Source organism: Elephantulus edwardii, unplaced genomic scaffold (genome assembly GCF_000299155.1).
Source record: "Elephantulus edwardii isolate Elephantulus edwardi_28Jun2011 unplaced genomic scaffold, EleEdw1.0 scaffold00066, whole genome shotgun sequence".
NCBI classification, from domain to species: domain Eukaryota; kingdom Metazoa; phylum Chordata; class Mammalia; order Macroscelidea; family Macroscelididae; genus Elephantulus; species Elephantulus edwardii.
Window position 1 is genome coordinate 11280739 of NW_006399816.1, and position 18276 is coordinate 11299014.

The window sequence follows — 18276 nt, forward strand, 5'->3', positions numbered from 1 at the left end:
CCTGCATTATGAAGATGACACAACCTTGCTTGCCCAAATTGAGGAGGACCAGAAAGGCTTACTGCAGAAGGTCAAGGACTGTAGTCTTCAATATGGATTGAAGCTCAACATCAGGAAGACAAAGACACCAGTGAGCCAATTAGGAGCAACATGATAGATGGAGAAGAGATTGAAGTTGTTAAGAATTTCCGTTTCCTTGGCTCCACAATCAACACTTTTGGCACCAGCACCCAGAAAAATAAAAATATTAATTGCATGGGCGAAATCTTCTGTCAGAGACCTTTCCAAAGTGGTAAAGAGCAGTAAAGTCGGTCTAGAGAGTAAGATGTACCTGATTCTGGCCATGGTCTTTGCAATGCTATGCACCAGAAAGCTGGACAGTGAATAATCGATGCCTTTGAGTTATGCTGCTGGAGTAGAGTACTGAACAAACCATGGACTGCCAAGAGAACACACAAGTTTGTCCTGGAGAGGGTGAAATCAGACTGCCCCTTGGAGACAAAGATTTTGAAGCTCTGTCTCACATACTTTGATCATGTGGCCAGGAGGGACCAGTCCTTGGAGAAGGGCATCATTCTTGGAAGGATGGAGGCACAGTACAGAAGAGGAAGACCGCAGATGAGATGGAATGACACAGTAACTGGGGTAATGAGGTTAGGGTGTCAGAGACAGTGAGACTGGCTCAGGATAGGGCCAGGTTCAGAGCTATTACACAGGGTCCCTATGAGTCACAGGCAACTCAATGGCACATACCAATAACAACAGTCATTGAGTAGGAGTTCATAGCTCACTCTCTAGCAGGTTTTCAGAAGCTCTAAATCTCACAGAAGAATACATACCACCCATGTTTTTCCCTCAGAGCAAATGATCTGCCATTTGTTTGGCAGCACAGCTCCTTACTCACTAGAGCTACCAGAACTCCCTTCTTGGGATAGAAATCACTTAAAATTTGCACAGTCATTCTTCATACAATAATTGTTGTTTGTTGTTATATGCCATTGAGTCGCTTGTGACTCATAGCGACCCTATGTACAAGAACTCTAAATGCCGTTCTATCCTGTGCCAACCTTGCCATCTCAAACACACTCATTCTCACCACTCCAGTCACAGAATCGATCCATCTCATCGAGGGTTTTGCTCTCCTGCACCGTCCCTCCACTCTTCCAAACATGATGTCCCTCTCCAAGGACCAGTCCCTCCTTGCAACATGCCCAAAGTATGTCAGACGAAGCTTCAGAATCCTTGACTCTGAGGAGCATTCTGGCTTCATCCTCTCCAGGACAAACCTGTTTGTTCTCCTAGCAGTCCATGGTATATTCAACACTCTTCTCAATTCTCTTTCTATCATCCCTATTCACTGTCCAACTCACTGATGCATAGCATGTAATTGCAAAGACTATAGCCTGAATCAGGAGCACCTTAGTCTCCAGCTGACATCGTTGCTCTTCAGTACTCTTGAGAGGTCCCTCACAGCTGACTTTCCCAATGCAATTTGTCTCCTGATTTCCTGGCTGCTGTTACCAAGAGTGTTAACTGTGGAACCAAGTAATCTAAAACTGTTAACTATCTCAATCTCTTCACCATCCATACTGATACTGCCAATTGGCCCAATGGTGAGAATCTTTTGTTTTCTTGATGTTGAGCTTCAATCCATATTGAAGGCTGCAGTTCTTAACCTTCTGCAGCAAGTGCTTCAAGTCCTCCTCAGTTTCAGCAAGCAGGGTTGTGTCATCTGCATAACGCAGGTTGTTGATGATTCTTCCACCAATCCTGATGCCACATTCCTCCTTGTACAGCCTAGTGTCTTGGATAATATGTTCTGCATACAGATTGAAAAGGTCTGGAGACAAAATACATCCTTGATGGACCCCTTTCTTGGTTTTGAACCATCCAGTGTCTCCCTCCTCTGTTCTGACAACTACCTCTTGGTCCAAGTATACGTTTCACATTAGCACAATCAAATTCCCATTCTCCTCAGAGTCAGCCACAGCTTGTTGTGATCCACACAGTCAAAAGCCTTTGCATAGTCAATGAAGCACAGATAGACATTCTTCTGGTATTTTCTGCTTTCTTCCAAGATCCATCTAATATTAGCTATAATATCCCTAGTACTATGACTTCTTCTAAATCCAGCCTACACATCTGGCAGTTCTCTGTTGACATATTGTTCCAAATGTTTTTGGATAATTTTCAGCAGAATCTTGCTTGCATGTTATATCAGTGATATTGTTTGATAATTTCCACACTCTGTTGAGTCACCTTTCTTTGGAATGGGAACAAATATCGATCTCTTCTAGTCAGTTGGCCAGCTGGCTGTCCTCCAGATTTCCTGGCACAACTTAGTAAGCACATCCAGGGAAGCATCTGTTTAGCTAACTATTAAGTGATTATCAATATGCAATTAGGGAAGCAAAACATAATTTAATAAACCAGTAACTTTATAAGACATAAAGAGGTAAATTATTTGGAGATCAAATCAAAGGGAAGAAATGAAGGTGCATTCGTATGCTCTCCCACCCCAAATCATGCCTTTTGCTGTAGGGGCTTCCTATTAATTAACAGAAGAGCAGAGGGAGCCTCAGTGGAAGCAAAGGCAGTGTGTACTCACGTTGGTGTTGCACAGCTTATACTGTCTGTAGGCCCCAATGCAGGCGATTGCAGTGGACCGGGAGGGCTGGGAGAAGCTCTGGGCAGCTCTGGGGGTCCCCACACCATGGCTACTGCTTGTTTCCGGCATGTGGAAGAGACTCGAGGACGCAGGGAAGCCTTGGTCATGGGTCAAGGGCAGCTGGTAGATGGAGGCCTCTGAGGCTTGCCGTCCAGAGAGAGGGTCATGGTCGCTTTGGTACAGAGAGCCATGCTGAGGTGCCTGGTGGGTTGGGGGCCTGTACCCATGTCTAGGACTGGATGCTCCCTGAGACCTGGAATGTCGAGGTGAAGGCCTCTGTCTCCGAAGTCTCTGTGGCATGTGGCCAGTGTCCGTTTGCAATGGTAGGATATAGGGGGCCTTCCCGTAGCCATACTTGCCAGGACCGATGGGACCTCGGCTTCTGCTCCTGTGGGGTGGGAAGAGAGATGAACAGAGTCATTCCACTTTTCAGATGAAGGCCCACCCTTTGATAGAGGGGACTGGATAGGAGTGGAAGCTATTGAAAGAGCTGGTGGTACAAACGAGAGTCAAAGGAACGGCATTCCAGGAGACGGGAGCATTGTGGGTAAAGACACCGAGGCTGGACAGTGACAGTAAGGTGGGGATCAACAAGTAGAAGACAGCAGTGATGAGAAAAGTCACAGAAGGAAGGAAAGGTCAGTACACAGCTCTGAGGTTAGGGCTGCTGTTGTTGCTGTTATGTGCTGTCAGATCAGAACCAACTAATAGCGGGCCCTCGAGTGGCTTTTCTGAGGCTGTAAATCACATGGGGAGAAGATTGCCTATCTTTCTCCCATAAGGCAGATGATAGATTCAAACCACTCATCTTTGGGTTGGCAGCACAACTCCTTACTACTTGGCCACTAGCTATTATTGTGTACCGTCAAGTTGGAACCAACCTATAGCTGACCCTCCAGTGGGTTTTCAGATGCAGTAAATCACACCAGAGGAGAATGTCCATGTTTCTCCCATGGAGCAGCTAGAGAATTCGAATCACATACCTTTGTATTGGCAACCCCACTCCTTACCACTAAGCCAGGAGGAGTTTGGGTATTTCTGTAGGTCATACTGAACCACAGAGGATCTTAAAGAAATGTAATTGTACTCTAGGGTTGCAAGTGCAACCATCATACCTTTCCTACTCACTTTTTTCCCTGATAATAAAAATTATTTCTCTCACTCAAAGGTGCTTGATATTTCAGACCATAATACCACATCTTTTAAGCCCCCAAAGTTTTTTTCAGGCACATGGAAATTGGCAGAACTACCAAATCCTTTATCTAGAAGGTCTGCCTGACATGCAGTGGGTGAAATTGAATCTCTGCAAAGATTGTTGTTGTTGTTGTTAAGTGCTGTCCAGTCGCAGGTGATTAGGGGGTCGAATAATGGTTCCTTCTCTCCTCAGGTCGCCTATACTGAGCAATGAGTAAATGATCAACCTCAACCCACAGAGGACTCTCCAGGAGGTTGGCAGTTCAGATCCACCAACTGCACCACAGGAGAAAGACAGGCAGTCTGCTCCAGTAAAGACGGACAGCCTCTGAAGCCTGATAGAGGGATGACCTGAATCGGAACGGATGGAATGGCGGTGAGTTTCGGTTTTAACGTGAAGACAATTTGCTCCTACAAGCAACTATTAGCCACCTCTGGCACACCATTGCAGGCAAATTTATCAGGCAACTACTATTTGCAAAATTCAGAGCTCGGAAAGGGGAAGAAGTACGAAACTGAATCATACATGGTTCTCAAGGTCCCAGCCTTACAACTGAAAACTAGAACAAAAATAAAAAGCAGGGTAAGGGCAGTGTCAGTAATACAAGTAGCAAGCACTGGGAATTCTGAAGTGAGAGGAATGACTTCTGTCCTGGGTGATCTGAGAAGGTTTCACCATCATTGGTCTGAAAGATGGAAAGTACAGGTTCCAATACTCTGTGGAAGGGTTTAAGTAAGTCATCTAACTCTCACTTCTTTGTGAAATGACTCGACTGGATTAAATGACTGCCAAGGTCGCTCCAGCTCTAAAATTATATGCTTCCATAATAATTAATTCTACATTTACTCAAAACTGGAAACATGCCTAAAGGTTCCTACAGGATGGCCCCATTAAAATAAGCACATTAAAATAGCAATCAAGGTGAAACATTGATTTCTGCCCCGATGCGGAAATTCTTTCTTCACTCTACATAACCACTGAAAGTAAAATTTAACAGACCACAACTAATTATTAACATCTTTATCACTAATTGCACCTTCACTTTTAGCTGATAGGGTTGTGAATTAAGCCACGCTGAAGCATTTATCTTGCCTTTAGGCATTTTTCAATTAATCTTGGCAATGCCTGGGACTCTATTAATGATGGGGGATCCAGCAAGCTGCTTTAAGAGATGCAATTAAGAAGTTAGTCTTTACTTTTTTCCTTCTTGTGTTAGGCAGGCCAGGTAAAATTAATGACATCATACAAAACTGAAGGAAAGAATTTCTGTGTGTGTGTGTGTGTGTGTGTGTGTGTGTGTGTGTGTGTGTGTGTAAAACTGAATAACTCACCAAAAGTTCTTATACTGATGGTAACAGCAAAATGAAGACACATGGAATGGTGCTTCTCACCCCTGAATCTGCTCACGACCCACCTGAGGATCTCATTGGAATGGAGATTCTGATGCAGGGAATCTGCAGCAAAGCCTGAGAGGCTGCCTTTACAAGCTCCCAGGGGATGCTGATACTGTTGGCCCACAAGCCAATCATGTTGAAGGACAAATTAATAAGACAGAATGGAGACGTTTTGAAAAGGTTGAACCTTCCACATAAACCCGTATTCTATTTAGAGGAGAAAAATAACTGTGATATTTTAAAATGGAAGTCCTAAATATATCATGGACAACAAAAACATGAATAAATCAAAAGAAGGGTAGCCAGGAGTTCCTCATAAGCAAGGACAGTGAGGCTTCATGTCACATATTTTGACTATGTTATCAGAAGGGGCCAGTACTTGGAACGTAAGGGGAAAGGGAGGGTCAGGGAAGTAGAGGAGGACTCAATAAAGATGAACTGATGTAATAACAGTAATAATGGGCTCACCTTCCTTGATCCTTGACTTTCCCAAGATGATGTCCTTTTCCAAGCACTGGTCCCTTCTGATAACATGCCCAAAGTATGTGAGACTAGGTTTCACCATCTTTCCTCTAAAAGGAGCAAATGCCTGCACTTCTTCCAACACAGATTTGTTTGTTCTTTGGAAGTCTATGGGATAGCCAATGTTCCTCCCCAACACTATAGTTCTCCTTCAGCCTTTCCTAATCAACTTTCATATGAATATGAAGCAACTGAAAATATCACAGCAATCCGAATTTATAAGTAAAGATTTTTCTGTAACTTCTCTTATACGGAATGGCCATGGTTCAATGGTGATTAATTTTATAAAACATAGAGGATGAAATCAAGCTGCTCCTTGGAGGCAAGGATTCTGACGCTTCATCTGACATACTTTAGACATGTTGCAAGGAAGGACCAGTATTTGAAGAGGGACATCATGCTTAAGAGGTGGAGGGACAGTGCAAGAGAGGAAGACCCTCGATGAGATGGAGCGATACAGTGACTGGGGTAATGGAGGTAGGTGTGTCAGAGACAATGATTGGCACAGGATAGAGCAGGATATAGGGCTACAGTACATAGGGTCGCTATGAGTCTCAAGTGACTTGATGGCACTTAATAGCAACAAACAATAATGCATAGAAATAATTGTGGGACATGAAATACACTATGAATGAAGAACAGTGTGAAAGACAATAGATAGGATTAACTTTGTAAGCAACCAATGTAAAAAAAAATTAAAAATAGTAATACAAATACAGGATTCAAGCAATGATTGGCAGCAAGAATGTTCTATACAAGGGTTTGTTTTTAAAAGTTGCAGATTAGCCATTTACTAGTTCTATGAACTTTGGCATATAATGTGCTCTCAGAGGTTTTTTTTTTAAATGTATAAAAATAATGTGACTTCTTTACACCCATAAGAATGGCCATAATCCAAAAGATGGATACTAACAAGTATTGGTGAAGTTGGAACCCTCGTACACTGTTGATGGGACTGTAAAATCATGTACTTCATGGAAAATAGTTTGGCAGTTCCTCAAAAGCTTAAACATAGACTTACCCACTTCTAGGTATACACCCAAGATAATTGAAAACATTCACACACACCAAATAAAACACACCACCTTTTACAAATGTTTTGGCAGTATTATTCATAATAGTCAAAAAGTGGAAACAGCTTAAATGCTCGACAGCTGATGAATGGATAAACAAAACATGGTAAATGTGCATGCTGAAGCATGATTCAACCATAGAGAGGAATGAAGTACTAAACCCCATTACTGCGTGAGAATATTACTGCTTGAGAACACTGTTGCTGTTGTTAGGTGCTGTTGAGTCAAGTACGACTCATAGTGACCATATAAACAACAGTTCTGAGCCCTGTCCTTCCTGTACCATCTCGCTGTCTCTGACACCCCTGAGCCGTGCTGCAGTCACCATGTTAATCCATCTCAGTGAGGGTCTTCTGAGTTAAAAAAGCTAGATACAAAAGACCATATATTGCATGATTCAACATACATGAAATGTCCAAAATAGGAAATTTTATAAAGACAGAAAGCAGATCAATGGTTACCTATGGTTTAGAGATAGAGGAATGAGTAATCAGTAGTGGTCATGAGCTCTCATTTTGAGAAAATTATAAAAAATGTTCTGTAATTAGACTAGGGTAATGATTCCTTCATATGGATTTAAAAAAAATCATTGAATTATATCCTTTAAATCAGCCAATTTTATGGTATGTTAATTATACCTCAATAAAGCTGGGTAGGCATACTTGTTTTAAAAGGAAAACTTTTTCTTAATGAAACCCTAAATATTTACTACTTTACCTACTTACAAAGATGCTTTAAAAATCAAATGAAAACCAGTGAAAAAACAATTTTTTTAAACCTGGAAGCAGTTCACATCGTTTGCTTCAGTAACATTTAACAAACCTTTGTTGAGCTTTATTCAGCGTTTACTTGACTGGAAGTGAGGGGCCATGCGTTTTTCTGTTTGTCCACATTTTCTGACAGCAGAAGCAAATGCTAGTCAGTCTGCATCAATGACAAGAACAGGATCATCAGGGTTCTGACACCAAGCCCCAGTCCCTCGTCTCAGGACCTACTTGTTAGGGTCTGAAGAAACTTTTTTCTGTCTATAACGATGACTGAAAAATAGCATTCTCAAAGGTCAATAAACATATAAAAGACATTTCTCTTAAAATGCATGGACTGTCATCTAAGAGCTCGTTATATGTGATGGTGTCCAGTCTCTGACAATAAAATCCTGACCAGCCAATGTCATCATTCACAGACTGAGCTGCTCCACCTCCTCCCCTACTCCACACATGACATGCACTCTCTTCTGACATCACACACCACATGTCACTGACGAGGCTCATGTTCCTGCTTCCTGCCCAAGACCCTCTCCTGAGCATCAGTCCTATACACCTAGGACCACACCTCGCTCCTCATTTGTGACATTCATACATCACAATATTTCTTAAAATGTAGCTTCTGTTATTCTCTATCGCAAGAACATGGAAACAGCCCAAATGTCCAACCACAATCGAATGGATTGAGAAATTATGCAACATTCACACGATGAAATACTACGCAGCGCGCAGGAACAATGATTTTGTAAATTACTACCTAACTTGGGAGGGAGTGGAGAGTATTATGCTAAGTGAATTAACTCAGTCGCATAAAGACAAATACTGTATGAGACCATTATTGTAGAACGTATATGAGGACCCAAGGGGGGGAAGAAGGTGGGAGCAGAGGCATGAGGATGGGCGGGGTGGAGGAGTGATTAATCATAGGGTCACATAATTTGATGGGTGGAGAGAGAAAAGTTAAGGAAATGGGAATGATCCGTTGTAAAAAATAATGTATATGAACTTAGTGAGTAAACTAGTATAAAATAAAACTCTTATTTAAAAAAAAATTGCAACTTCTGATTCAGTGGGGAGGAGGGGGCTTCCAACTCCACATTTATTACAAGCTTCCAGGTGATACTGGTGCTGGATATCCTGGAAGACCCCCATCGAGATGAGCTGTCTGTCACAGTGAGTGTAGCCATGGGCGCGGATCATGAGTACGGCACAGGACAGGGCAAGATTCCCATCTGTTTATTCATAGCGTTGCTATGGATTGTACCTAACGTGACAGCACCCAACAATAATAATAACAACAACCTTTATGGGGTAAACTGCCAAATTTTTATGGGAACCAGACTGCTGGGTGGGTTTGCACTGCCTGTTCTTCTTTCAGGTAGTTGAGCAGTTACTGACGCACCTCCAGGGCTCTGTAACATGATCTGTACTCAGTAAGTGACTATTGGAAAATCAGAAATAACAAATGAAGAAACAGCTCAAATGTCTCCTGTTAAAAAGCGGAATCCTCTTCCTATTATCGCATTTGTTAATTTCTACTATAATGGAGAATTCTAATGGCTTAGTGCTAAAGAACAGCCCTGCCAACCCAAAGGCACATGGTTCAAATCCACCAGGTCCTCTGCTGAAGAAAGATGGGCAACCTTCTCCCATACAATTAATTTACTGCCTGTGAAAAGTCACTGGAGGCTCAGCTGTCGGTCATTCTGACCCCAGGGTACAGAAAAAGAACAACTATTATTATATGAAATATTATATTCTATTACTTCCCTCTGCATAGGAATAAAAATCGCACCTACTGAGTGAGGTCATTCCCAGTATCACACCTGGAAAGGAACAGGACCTTGGAAAAGGAAGCAAAAACCTATCAGGGGCTTGCAAATCTGTCTTTTTCCTCCGGAGGAAGAATTAACAAGTCACATGTGTCCAATGTTTGCCTGTCAGAGTCAAGGGCTGTCAGCAGCCAGCAATTAAAGGTGATGTCCCGCCTCATCTCTTAGTTTCTGGTATAGAGTGAAATGGACAGAATGACATGCTTGCCCAGCAGAAGCTAGATGATTTGTTTTTCTTATACTGTCCATGTTTATTTCCCTTTTGTTTCCCTTAAGAACCCAGTCAAGTCTCTGTGAGAGGCCCCACCTGACTCAGCTGTGCTAACATTAACCACACGTAGGCCCCCAACATTCAACAGAGCAGTGGCCCCTGAGACCTGCTGGACTGACCACAGGAGTTGAAGCCAGAGTGCCCAAGTTAAGGACAGCTCAGTTCAGTGTCACTGAAACCCCAAAGTAGAAACTGTGGGGGGAAAAATATATATATAAAATCACATATATATAGTTAAAAAATATATATATAATCATATACATATATACAATCATATATATATGTGCATATATATACATATATATATGATTGTGTATCTGTGGAAGGAATCTTTGGAGAAGCTCAATTTCAGCTGTGAAAAGCAGGCCAAGTGCTGATTGAGGAACAGACCAACAACTGCTGATAGGCAAGTTTAAATTAAAGCTAAAGAAGGTTAAATCAAACTCATAAGAATCAAAATTTGACCTTGAATCTATCTCAACTGAATTTAAAGACCATCTCAGAAACACATCTCTTGAACACTAATGAGTAAAGACGAGATGAGCTGTGGGAGGATATCAAGAATAACATCCATGAATAATGCAAAAGGTCATTAGACAGAGGAGGGAAGAAAAGACTGTGATGTCAGAAGAGACTATGAATATTGCACTAGAGCGCTGAGAACAAGAGAAAGAAATCAAGAAGTTAAGAAGCTGAAGAGAAGATTTCAAAAGGCAGCTCAGGAGAACAAAGTATTATAATGAAATGTGCAAAGAGCTGGAGGTGGAAAATGAAAAGGACTAAATTCACTCAGCATTTCTTAAGCTGAAGGAACTGAGGAACAAATTCCAGCCTGACGCAGGAAGCATTAAAAGAAGATGGAATGAGTACAATGAATCACTGTACCAAAAGGAATTGGCTGAAACAGAAGAATTTCATGAAACAACATATGATCAAGAGGCAGTGGTGATGGAAGGAGGAAGTCCAAGCTGTTCTAAAGGAATTAGCAAAAAATAGGCCCCCACGAATTAATGGCATACCAACTGACTTATTTCAGCACACAGGTGCTGCCCTGGATGTGTTCACCAAATTGTGCCAAGAAATCAGAAGGACAATTACCTGGCCAACTGACTGGAAGAGATTGATATTTATTCCCATTCCAGAAAAAAAAGGTAGCCCAACAAAGTGTAGAAATTATCTAACAATATCACTAATACTATAAGTAAGGAAAATCTTGCTGAAGATTATCCAAAAAATGACTGGAACAGTACATTGACAGAGAACCACCAGAAATACAAGCTGAGTTTAGAAGAGGCTATGGCTCTAGGGACATCATAGCCAATGTCAGAGGGATCTTGGATGAAAGCAGAGGGTACCAGAGGAATGTTTATCTGTGTTTCATTAACTTTGCAAAGGTATTTGTCTGTGTGGATCACAACACACTGTGGATAACCTTGAGAAGAATGGGAATCCCAGAACACTTGATTATGTTCATGCGAAACCTATAATTGGACCAGGAAGCAGGGGATGGGGGATTGTACATCAATGAAGGAATTTTTCCTTTTTTTCTTTTCAAAAAAAGGAGTGAACTGCAGGGGAGGGGTGAGCAGGGAGAAAAGTGCAACAGTGAATAAATGGAAATCCAGAATCTCTGTAAAAGTTCATTAAAATTTATTTTTTTAAAAAAGAAAATAATCAGATAATGTAAAGCACACACATGCATTTCTGTGGTACAGCAGATAACATGTCATCAGTGTTTATCTAATGAATGAATAAAGTAATACCATAAAATTATAAATATCATGTTAAAACAACAACAAAAAAGAACAGAACAAGGAAATACTGCATGGTTCAAAATCAGGAAATGAGTGGGGATGCATCCTGTTTCTATATCTTTTCAATCTTTATGTAGAATAGATCATTTGGGAGGCTGGACTTTATGAGGAGGAATATAGCAGTAGTGGAGGAAGACTCATCAACAAGGTACATTATGCAGACGACACAACCTTGCTTGCCGAAACTGAGGAGGACATGAAATATTTGCTGAGAAGTTCAAAGACTGTAGTCTTCAATATAGACTGAAGCCTAACATCAAGAAGACCAAGATTCTCAGTTGACCACTGGGTCAACTGACAGCACCATGATAGATTCAGAAGGCATTGAGATTGTTTATAATTTTTGCTTGCTTGGCTTCACAATCAACAATCTTGGCACCATTGCATTGGGGAAATCTGCTGTCAAGGAACTCTACAAAGTGCTAAAGAGCATTAGGCCATGGTCTTTGCAATTACTTGCTTATGCATCAGAAAGTTGGACAATAACTAAGAATGATAGAAGAAGAATCGATGCCTTTGAGTTGTGGAGCTGGAGAAGAGTATTGGACATAGCAAGGACTGCCAAGAGAAAAAACAGGTCTGTCTTGAAGAGGGTGAAACCAAGTTCTTCCTCAGAGGCAAGGATCTTGAAGCTCCATGTCACATACTTTGGGCACATGGCCAAGAGAAGGGCATCATGTTTGGAAGGGTAGAGGGACAGCACAAGAGAAGGACTCCAGATGAGATGGATTGACACAGTAACTGCAGTAATGAGGCTAAGTGTGTCAGAGACAGTGAGACTTCTCAAGATGGGGAAGGGTTCAAAGCTGTTGAAGATAGGGTTACTAGGAGTTGCAGGCAACTTGATGGCACATAACAACAACACATGGCAATGAGATCAATTGAGAGGCTTCCTGCATTGTTTGGGAGGTTCTGGAGTTTACCACAGTAAGAAAGGTTATTGTTCTGGCCATCAAGTTGGAACTGACTCACCGCTGATCCTCCAAGCAGGTTTTCTCTAACTCATACCAGAGGAGACTGCCCATCTTTCTCCTGAGGAGCAGGTGGTGGACTTGACCCACTTACCTTTGGGTTTGCAGTACAACTCTTAATGCACTACACCACTAGAGCTTCCTAAGAAAGGTATAGTCTCTACAACTAGGTTCTAATCATCTAGAATATCAGAGGAAGGAGATCTAGGAATTAAAGAAGAAAGCAGACTACAGGTCTAATTGTCTCCTTGAATTATTTCATTTGACATGAGGCCAGAAGAAATGGCTGGTGCCCTGGTACCATTGTCAGAAGTCGAGTCAAGGACCCAATAGATGAATCCTGATTAAAAGGTGGGAAATGAAGGAACAGAACTTCAAATTTACAGGGACTCAGATTTCCTGGATTCATTAAGACTGGGAAAACAACTGAATCTACTGTCCAGAAAGTATCTTTAAACTTTGAACCAAAACTATCTCATGAAATCATAATTAGACAACAGTTTGACTTAATTAATAAATAAAGTTTGCATTGAGCATAGAGCTCTTATAAAGAATTTTTATATGCGTGTATTCTAACTGACAAGAGTAAATATAAAACAGATGAGCATTCTACAGGACACAGGGTCTAAATTAATAGTGAGGAAATAATACAAGTAAAGAATGAATGGGGACACACTGTAGGCAAATAGCGTCAATATACTATACATGTAGAAATTACAAATTATAAACTCTTTCACATATAGATATTATGAGCATGGTTGTATATCTGCCAAGAAAAATAAATTTGAGGGTGTGCAGGGGGAGGGGGAATTAATCATGGAGTTGTACAATTTGATGGGTGGAGGGGTGAGGGAAATTAGAAGAATCTGTTCTTGAAAACAATGTATTCAAATGTTGTAAATAAACTAGTATAAAAATAAATAAATAAATTTGAAAGAGATACAGAGGTATGCTCCTTGAAGCCATGCAACCAAGTGAAGTTGCAAGCTAAGTAGAAATAATATTCTTCCCCAAGAAAGATGGGATAGAGACTTGTAAGATGGAAAGTTATTTAATTATGCAAGACAGCTGGCACAGGATGCACAGAAGAAACACTTAAGATCTTATAGAGGTTTTTTTATATCTAATGAATAATGGCCACACAAACCACATCAGATCCAGAACTCTCATTATATATCAAATTAAACTCTTGCCAGGCTAACGTTTTGGGGTAAACTTATCTGGCTAGTCTTAACACTGAAGTCAAGATTGAGGGAGTAGAAAACAAAGTATCCCAGACTGCCCCTTACACATGCAGGCAGGCTATATGTATCACTTCAGAGAGTTATCATTTCAGTTGTTTCCAAAATGTTTTCCCTCTCCTTTTCTTCTATGAAGGAAACCGAACATTTCCATTGATGTGGCATTTTGAAAATGTCAGAAAGGTGAAGTACAATTACAATAAGAAAACACTTTTTCCCCCCAAAATCTGTTAATATGACCAAATGTATCTTTAAAAGACAGTGTTAAAAACATTAAAAACAAAAGAAAATGAAAAAAAAATCCACAACTGGGGAGTAGGAATTGTGTTTCCTCAAGCTGATTCCAACTCACAGAGATCTCAGGATAGAAGAGCAGTGTCCTAAAAAAAAAAAAGAAGAAGAGCAGTGTCCTGTAGGCTATTCTAGATGATAATGTTTACAGACATAGACAATCAGGTCTTTCTATCTGTGGAGCTGAGAGTGGGTTTGAACCACTGACCTTTTGATTGGCAGCCAAATAGTTAACCATTACTCTTCATGAAACTTACACAGAGATAAGGGTTCAGAATGCTCACTAAGACTTTGTGGAAATTGAGAGACAGTACAAATAGTCCTGACTGGGACTAACCAGAGCATTTCTCTGTCTCTCTCTCTGCCTCTACTGATGAGCAATGATTTCCATTTGAGAACTAAGGTGCACCTGATTCAGGCCATGGTTCAGTCACTTCCTATGCATCTGAGAGCTGGACAATTATTACAGATGACAGGAGAATTGATTCCTATGAACTGTGTTGTTGAAAAAGAATGCTGAAGATCCTTTGGACTGCAAAAAAAGAACAAACAACTCTATCTTAGTGGAAGTGCAACCAGGGCTCTCTTTAGAGGCAAATTTGTGAAACTCTGTCTCACAAGGTTTCCTGTAGAAGCAGAAACAAAGTCACATGCATCAAGCTAAGTCTGATAATTGTAAATTACATGCCTGGAATACAACCTAACGTCCTTAAATAACAAATAATCTGCTGCCATTTACTATATTTTATTCCTAGCAAACCCACAGAACAAAGCAGAACTGCCCCATCGAGCTTCCCAGGCTGCAAATCTTGACAGCAATCGATTGTCTCATCTCTCTCCTCTGAGGGGTTCAAATCAACTTTTGGATTACATTTCTCCATTGTGTCACTAGAATTCCTTAAACCTGGAATAAGTTAAATTGCAGGATATACAAGCATTTGAGAGTACTTTGACATGGTGGTGCAGTGTGTTACACTAGTTGGCTAACCAAAATGCTGGTCGCATAAATCCACCATCAGCGCCTCAGCAAAAGATGAACTGTTTCCTTCTAGAAGATTCACAGCCTCAGAAACCTGATGAAGGAAGGGTCACCATGATAGCCAGGATCAATCCAGAGGCACTTTGAGTGTGTGGGAGTGTGTGTGTACGTGTGCATGCGTGTGATTTAATCTATTAAGGAGTCCTGGTGACATGCTAGGCTGAGTACCGAGCTGCTAACTGAATGATTGGGGGCTCAAATCTTCTAGCCACTCCTGGGGAAAAAAACAAAGCAGCCTGTTTCTGTAAAGATTTACAGAAACCATGCAGGCAGTTCTCTGTCCAACAGGGTCATTAATCAATTCCATGGTACTTGGTTTGGGGTTGGGTTGACGTGAAGCTGTTTAAAAGAATGAGGCAGATGCATACATATTAAGATCGTAAGATATATGATAAGATTAGGTAAAATGTGAAGACACTAAAATGAGATGTATGTGACTCCACTTGTGTTTGTAGACATCACTGGGCCCATGGGGGAATATTACCTCCCATGAATGCACCTCATGTCAGTGGGGGGGCTTGAGTGTCATCTGCCACGATGCTGAGCAGGTTTAAGCAGAATGTCAAAATCTAGATTAAGAGGAGCTAGGAAGAAAGTTCTGCCAAGTTACTTCCAAAGCTCAGCTGCTAAGAATCCCAAGGACCATGATGGAACATTGGCTCAGACATGATGGCAGAGGGGGTGCAGGGAAAGGACAGAGCTGCTGGGGGCGCTGTGTGTAGGGTTCCACAGAGTTGAGGATCTAACAAAAAAAACACATTGTGTTTTTAAAAAAGAAACAAGGTGGAAATATATCCTGTATGTGAACATGTAAGTATATGCTGACTACATTTCTGAGAGGATAAAAATGAAACTTCAAGGGGAGCTCTGGTGGCCTAGTGGCAAGGAGCTGCAACTACAATCCCAGAGGCGCATGGTTCGAATCCACCAGATGCTCTGCCGGGGAAGGAGGGACAATCTCCTCCTGTACCAGTCAGATCTGGTTTGACGGTACACTCACACAAAAATAATAAAAATTTTAAAAAATGTTTAAAAAAAGAAACTTCAGACAATGATTTCCTCTGGAAAGCATAATAGCCCAGAGGGTGGAGTTGAGGCAGACACATTTGTCACTGCTGCTATTGTGTACTAACATTTTTAAAGACTTTTTTTTTGGTCTTGTGTACAGGCTTTCAATATAAAAAAAAATTTCATGTGGATTTTAAAAAACTAAAGAAACTGCCTCTATATGAAATTTTAGAAAATGTAACTATTTTTGGATGCAGGAAGGATCATCAGAAAGAAATCTCCTGCATCAGCTGATTCAACAACATCACAAAGAAGAACCGAGGCCGACTGGCCTCAATAATTAATAACACAGAGATTTCAATTGGACTTGCCCATTTATAAAGAGGCAGAGAATGAAAATTCCAATGTGGGCGAAAGAAATAGTCACAGGGAAAATAGTTTCATGAAATACCATTGTCAATAACAGAAAAACTGTACATTCCCAGAAAGATTTTTTTAAATCAGCTAAGATCATTATCAAGGAGTCCTGATGATTAATATCTCAGTAAGAGAAAGGACAGTGCTTTGAACCCATCCAGTAGCTCCACAGGAGAAACAGCTGGCAATCTGCTCCCTTCAAGATCATTGTAGCTCTTGTTAGGTGCCACTAATTTGACTGTGACTCACAGCATGTTCCCCCGTGAACAACAAATCTGAACCCTGTCCTCTTCTGCACCTTAAAGAAACCTATAGGACAAGGTGGCAATTAGTCAGAATAAAACTCAACAGCACATAACAGCAACAAAGACCATCCATCATCAGCCTCATGCCTCGATGGAAGCTTGTCAGCCATCTTTCTATGACCTCCGATCCAATATCCTTGCTGATGACAAACACTGGGGTGTGTATATCCAGCTGGGCAAACAGTACCCCCATCCATCCGGTACCCAGGTCACGAACTCACACCTTCCATCTTCCCTCCCCACTAGATTCACCTTTCTAAGCACAGCCCTGGTCATTACCTTATACGTTAAAGTCCTTAATGGCTCATCTCTGCATAGAAAATAAAGTTGCAAATAAAATTTAATGTGTGCTAAGTCACATTAGGTGTGAAGTCATGTTATGGCCTTCATTCTTGGGTCTGAGTTAATCCTCCCAGATTAAGTTCCAATTTCATCTGCCTCTCCCATCTCCTGTCCCTCAACACTAAAATTCCCAAGATCACTGACCATTTTCCAAGGACCCTCCCTGCAATTCTATTCTACCTATCAAAACGAGCTCTGGAAGCACAGTGATTAAAGAATTTGGCTGCCAACCAAAAAGTTGGCAGTCTGAGCTCACCAGCTGCTCTGCAGGAAGAAACGTAAAGCAGTGTATTTTTGTAAGTACTTACAGCCTGGGAAACCCTGTGAGCAGCTCTACCCTGTCCTAAGGGGTCACTGTAAGTCAGAAACCACTCAATGGCCATGGGCTTGGCCTCTGGTTTAATTCTGCATCTGTGCAGTCTTCCGGGCCCAACACAGGCGGCAGTTCTCATCAGCTTCCCCTAAGTCCACACTATGGTAGGCACCTACCACTGCTGTAGCACAAGTGCCACAAGTCAATTCATAACACTTTCAAGATCATAGATTTTATTTTCTCATTGTGTAAGTGTCTAGAAGTCTGAGCTCAGAGCTCCAGCTATAAGGGAAGGTGTCTCTCTCTCTCTCTCTCTCTGTGTCTGTCTTTCTCTTTTTTGACTCTGGGCAGAAGATCCAGGGGAAGAACCAATCTTCTCGGTTCCTTGGCATCTATCTTCTCCAATATGTGCTTTTGTTTTTGTTTTTCTTTTTATTAATTTAGTTTGTTTATTTTTCATTTCAATGAACATCTACAGAGATTTTGGAATTCCATTCATTCATTGTTGCACCCTTGAATATGTGCTTTCTTCACTGTCTAACCTGCTCCTTTTATACGATAGAAGTGATGATGCTCACTGGTTATCTTTCTGCTTTTACAATAATGGTCTTATAGAGATGCAAATCAAGACAACTATGAGATATCATCTCACCCCAGTAAGAATAGCAAAATTTAACAGAACAGCAAGCAACAAATGCTGGCGATGTTGTGGAGAGACTAGAACACTTATTCACTGTTGGTGGGACTGTAAAATAGTGCAACCACTGTGGAAAGCAGTATGGCGCTTTCTCAAAAAGTTGCAAATAGAGATACCGT

The 18276-nt window shown here is 41.2% G+C and overlaps 1 protein-coding gene across 1 annotated transcript in view; it reads right to left on the reverse strand.

Moving 5' to 3' along the window:
- The window catches only part of THSD4 (thrombospondin, type I, domain containing 4), an 868930-nt gene that overhangs the window by 705319 nt on the left and 145335 nt on the right, over positions 1 to 18276 (reverse strand). Inside the window, exon 4 of the mRNA XM_006888339.1 lies at positions 2609 to 3056. Within this exon, the coding sequence (XP_006888401.1) occupies positions 2609 to 3056 (448 nt within the window). The remainder of the gene's footprint in view (positions 1 to 2608; positions 3057 to 18276) is intronic.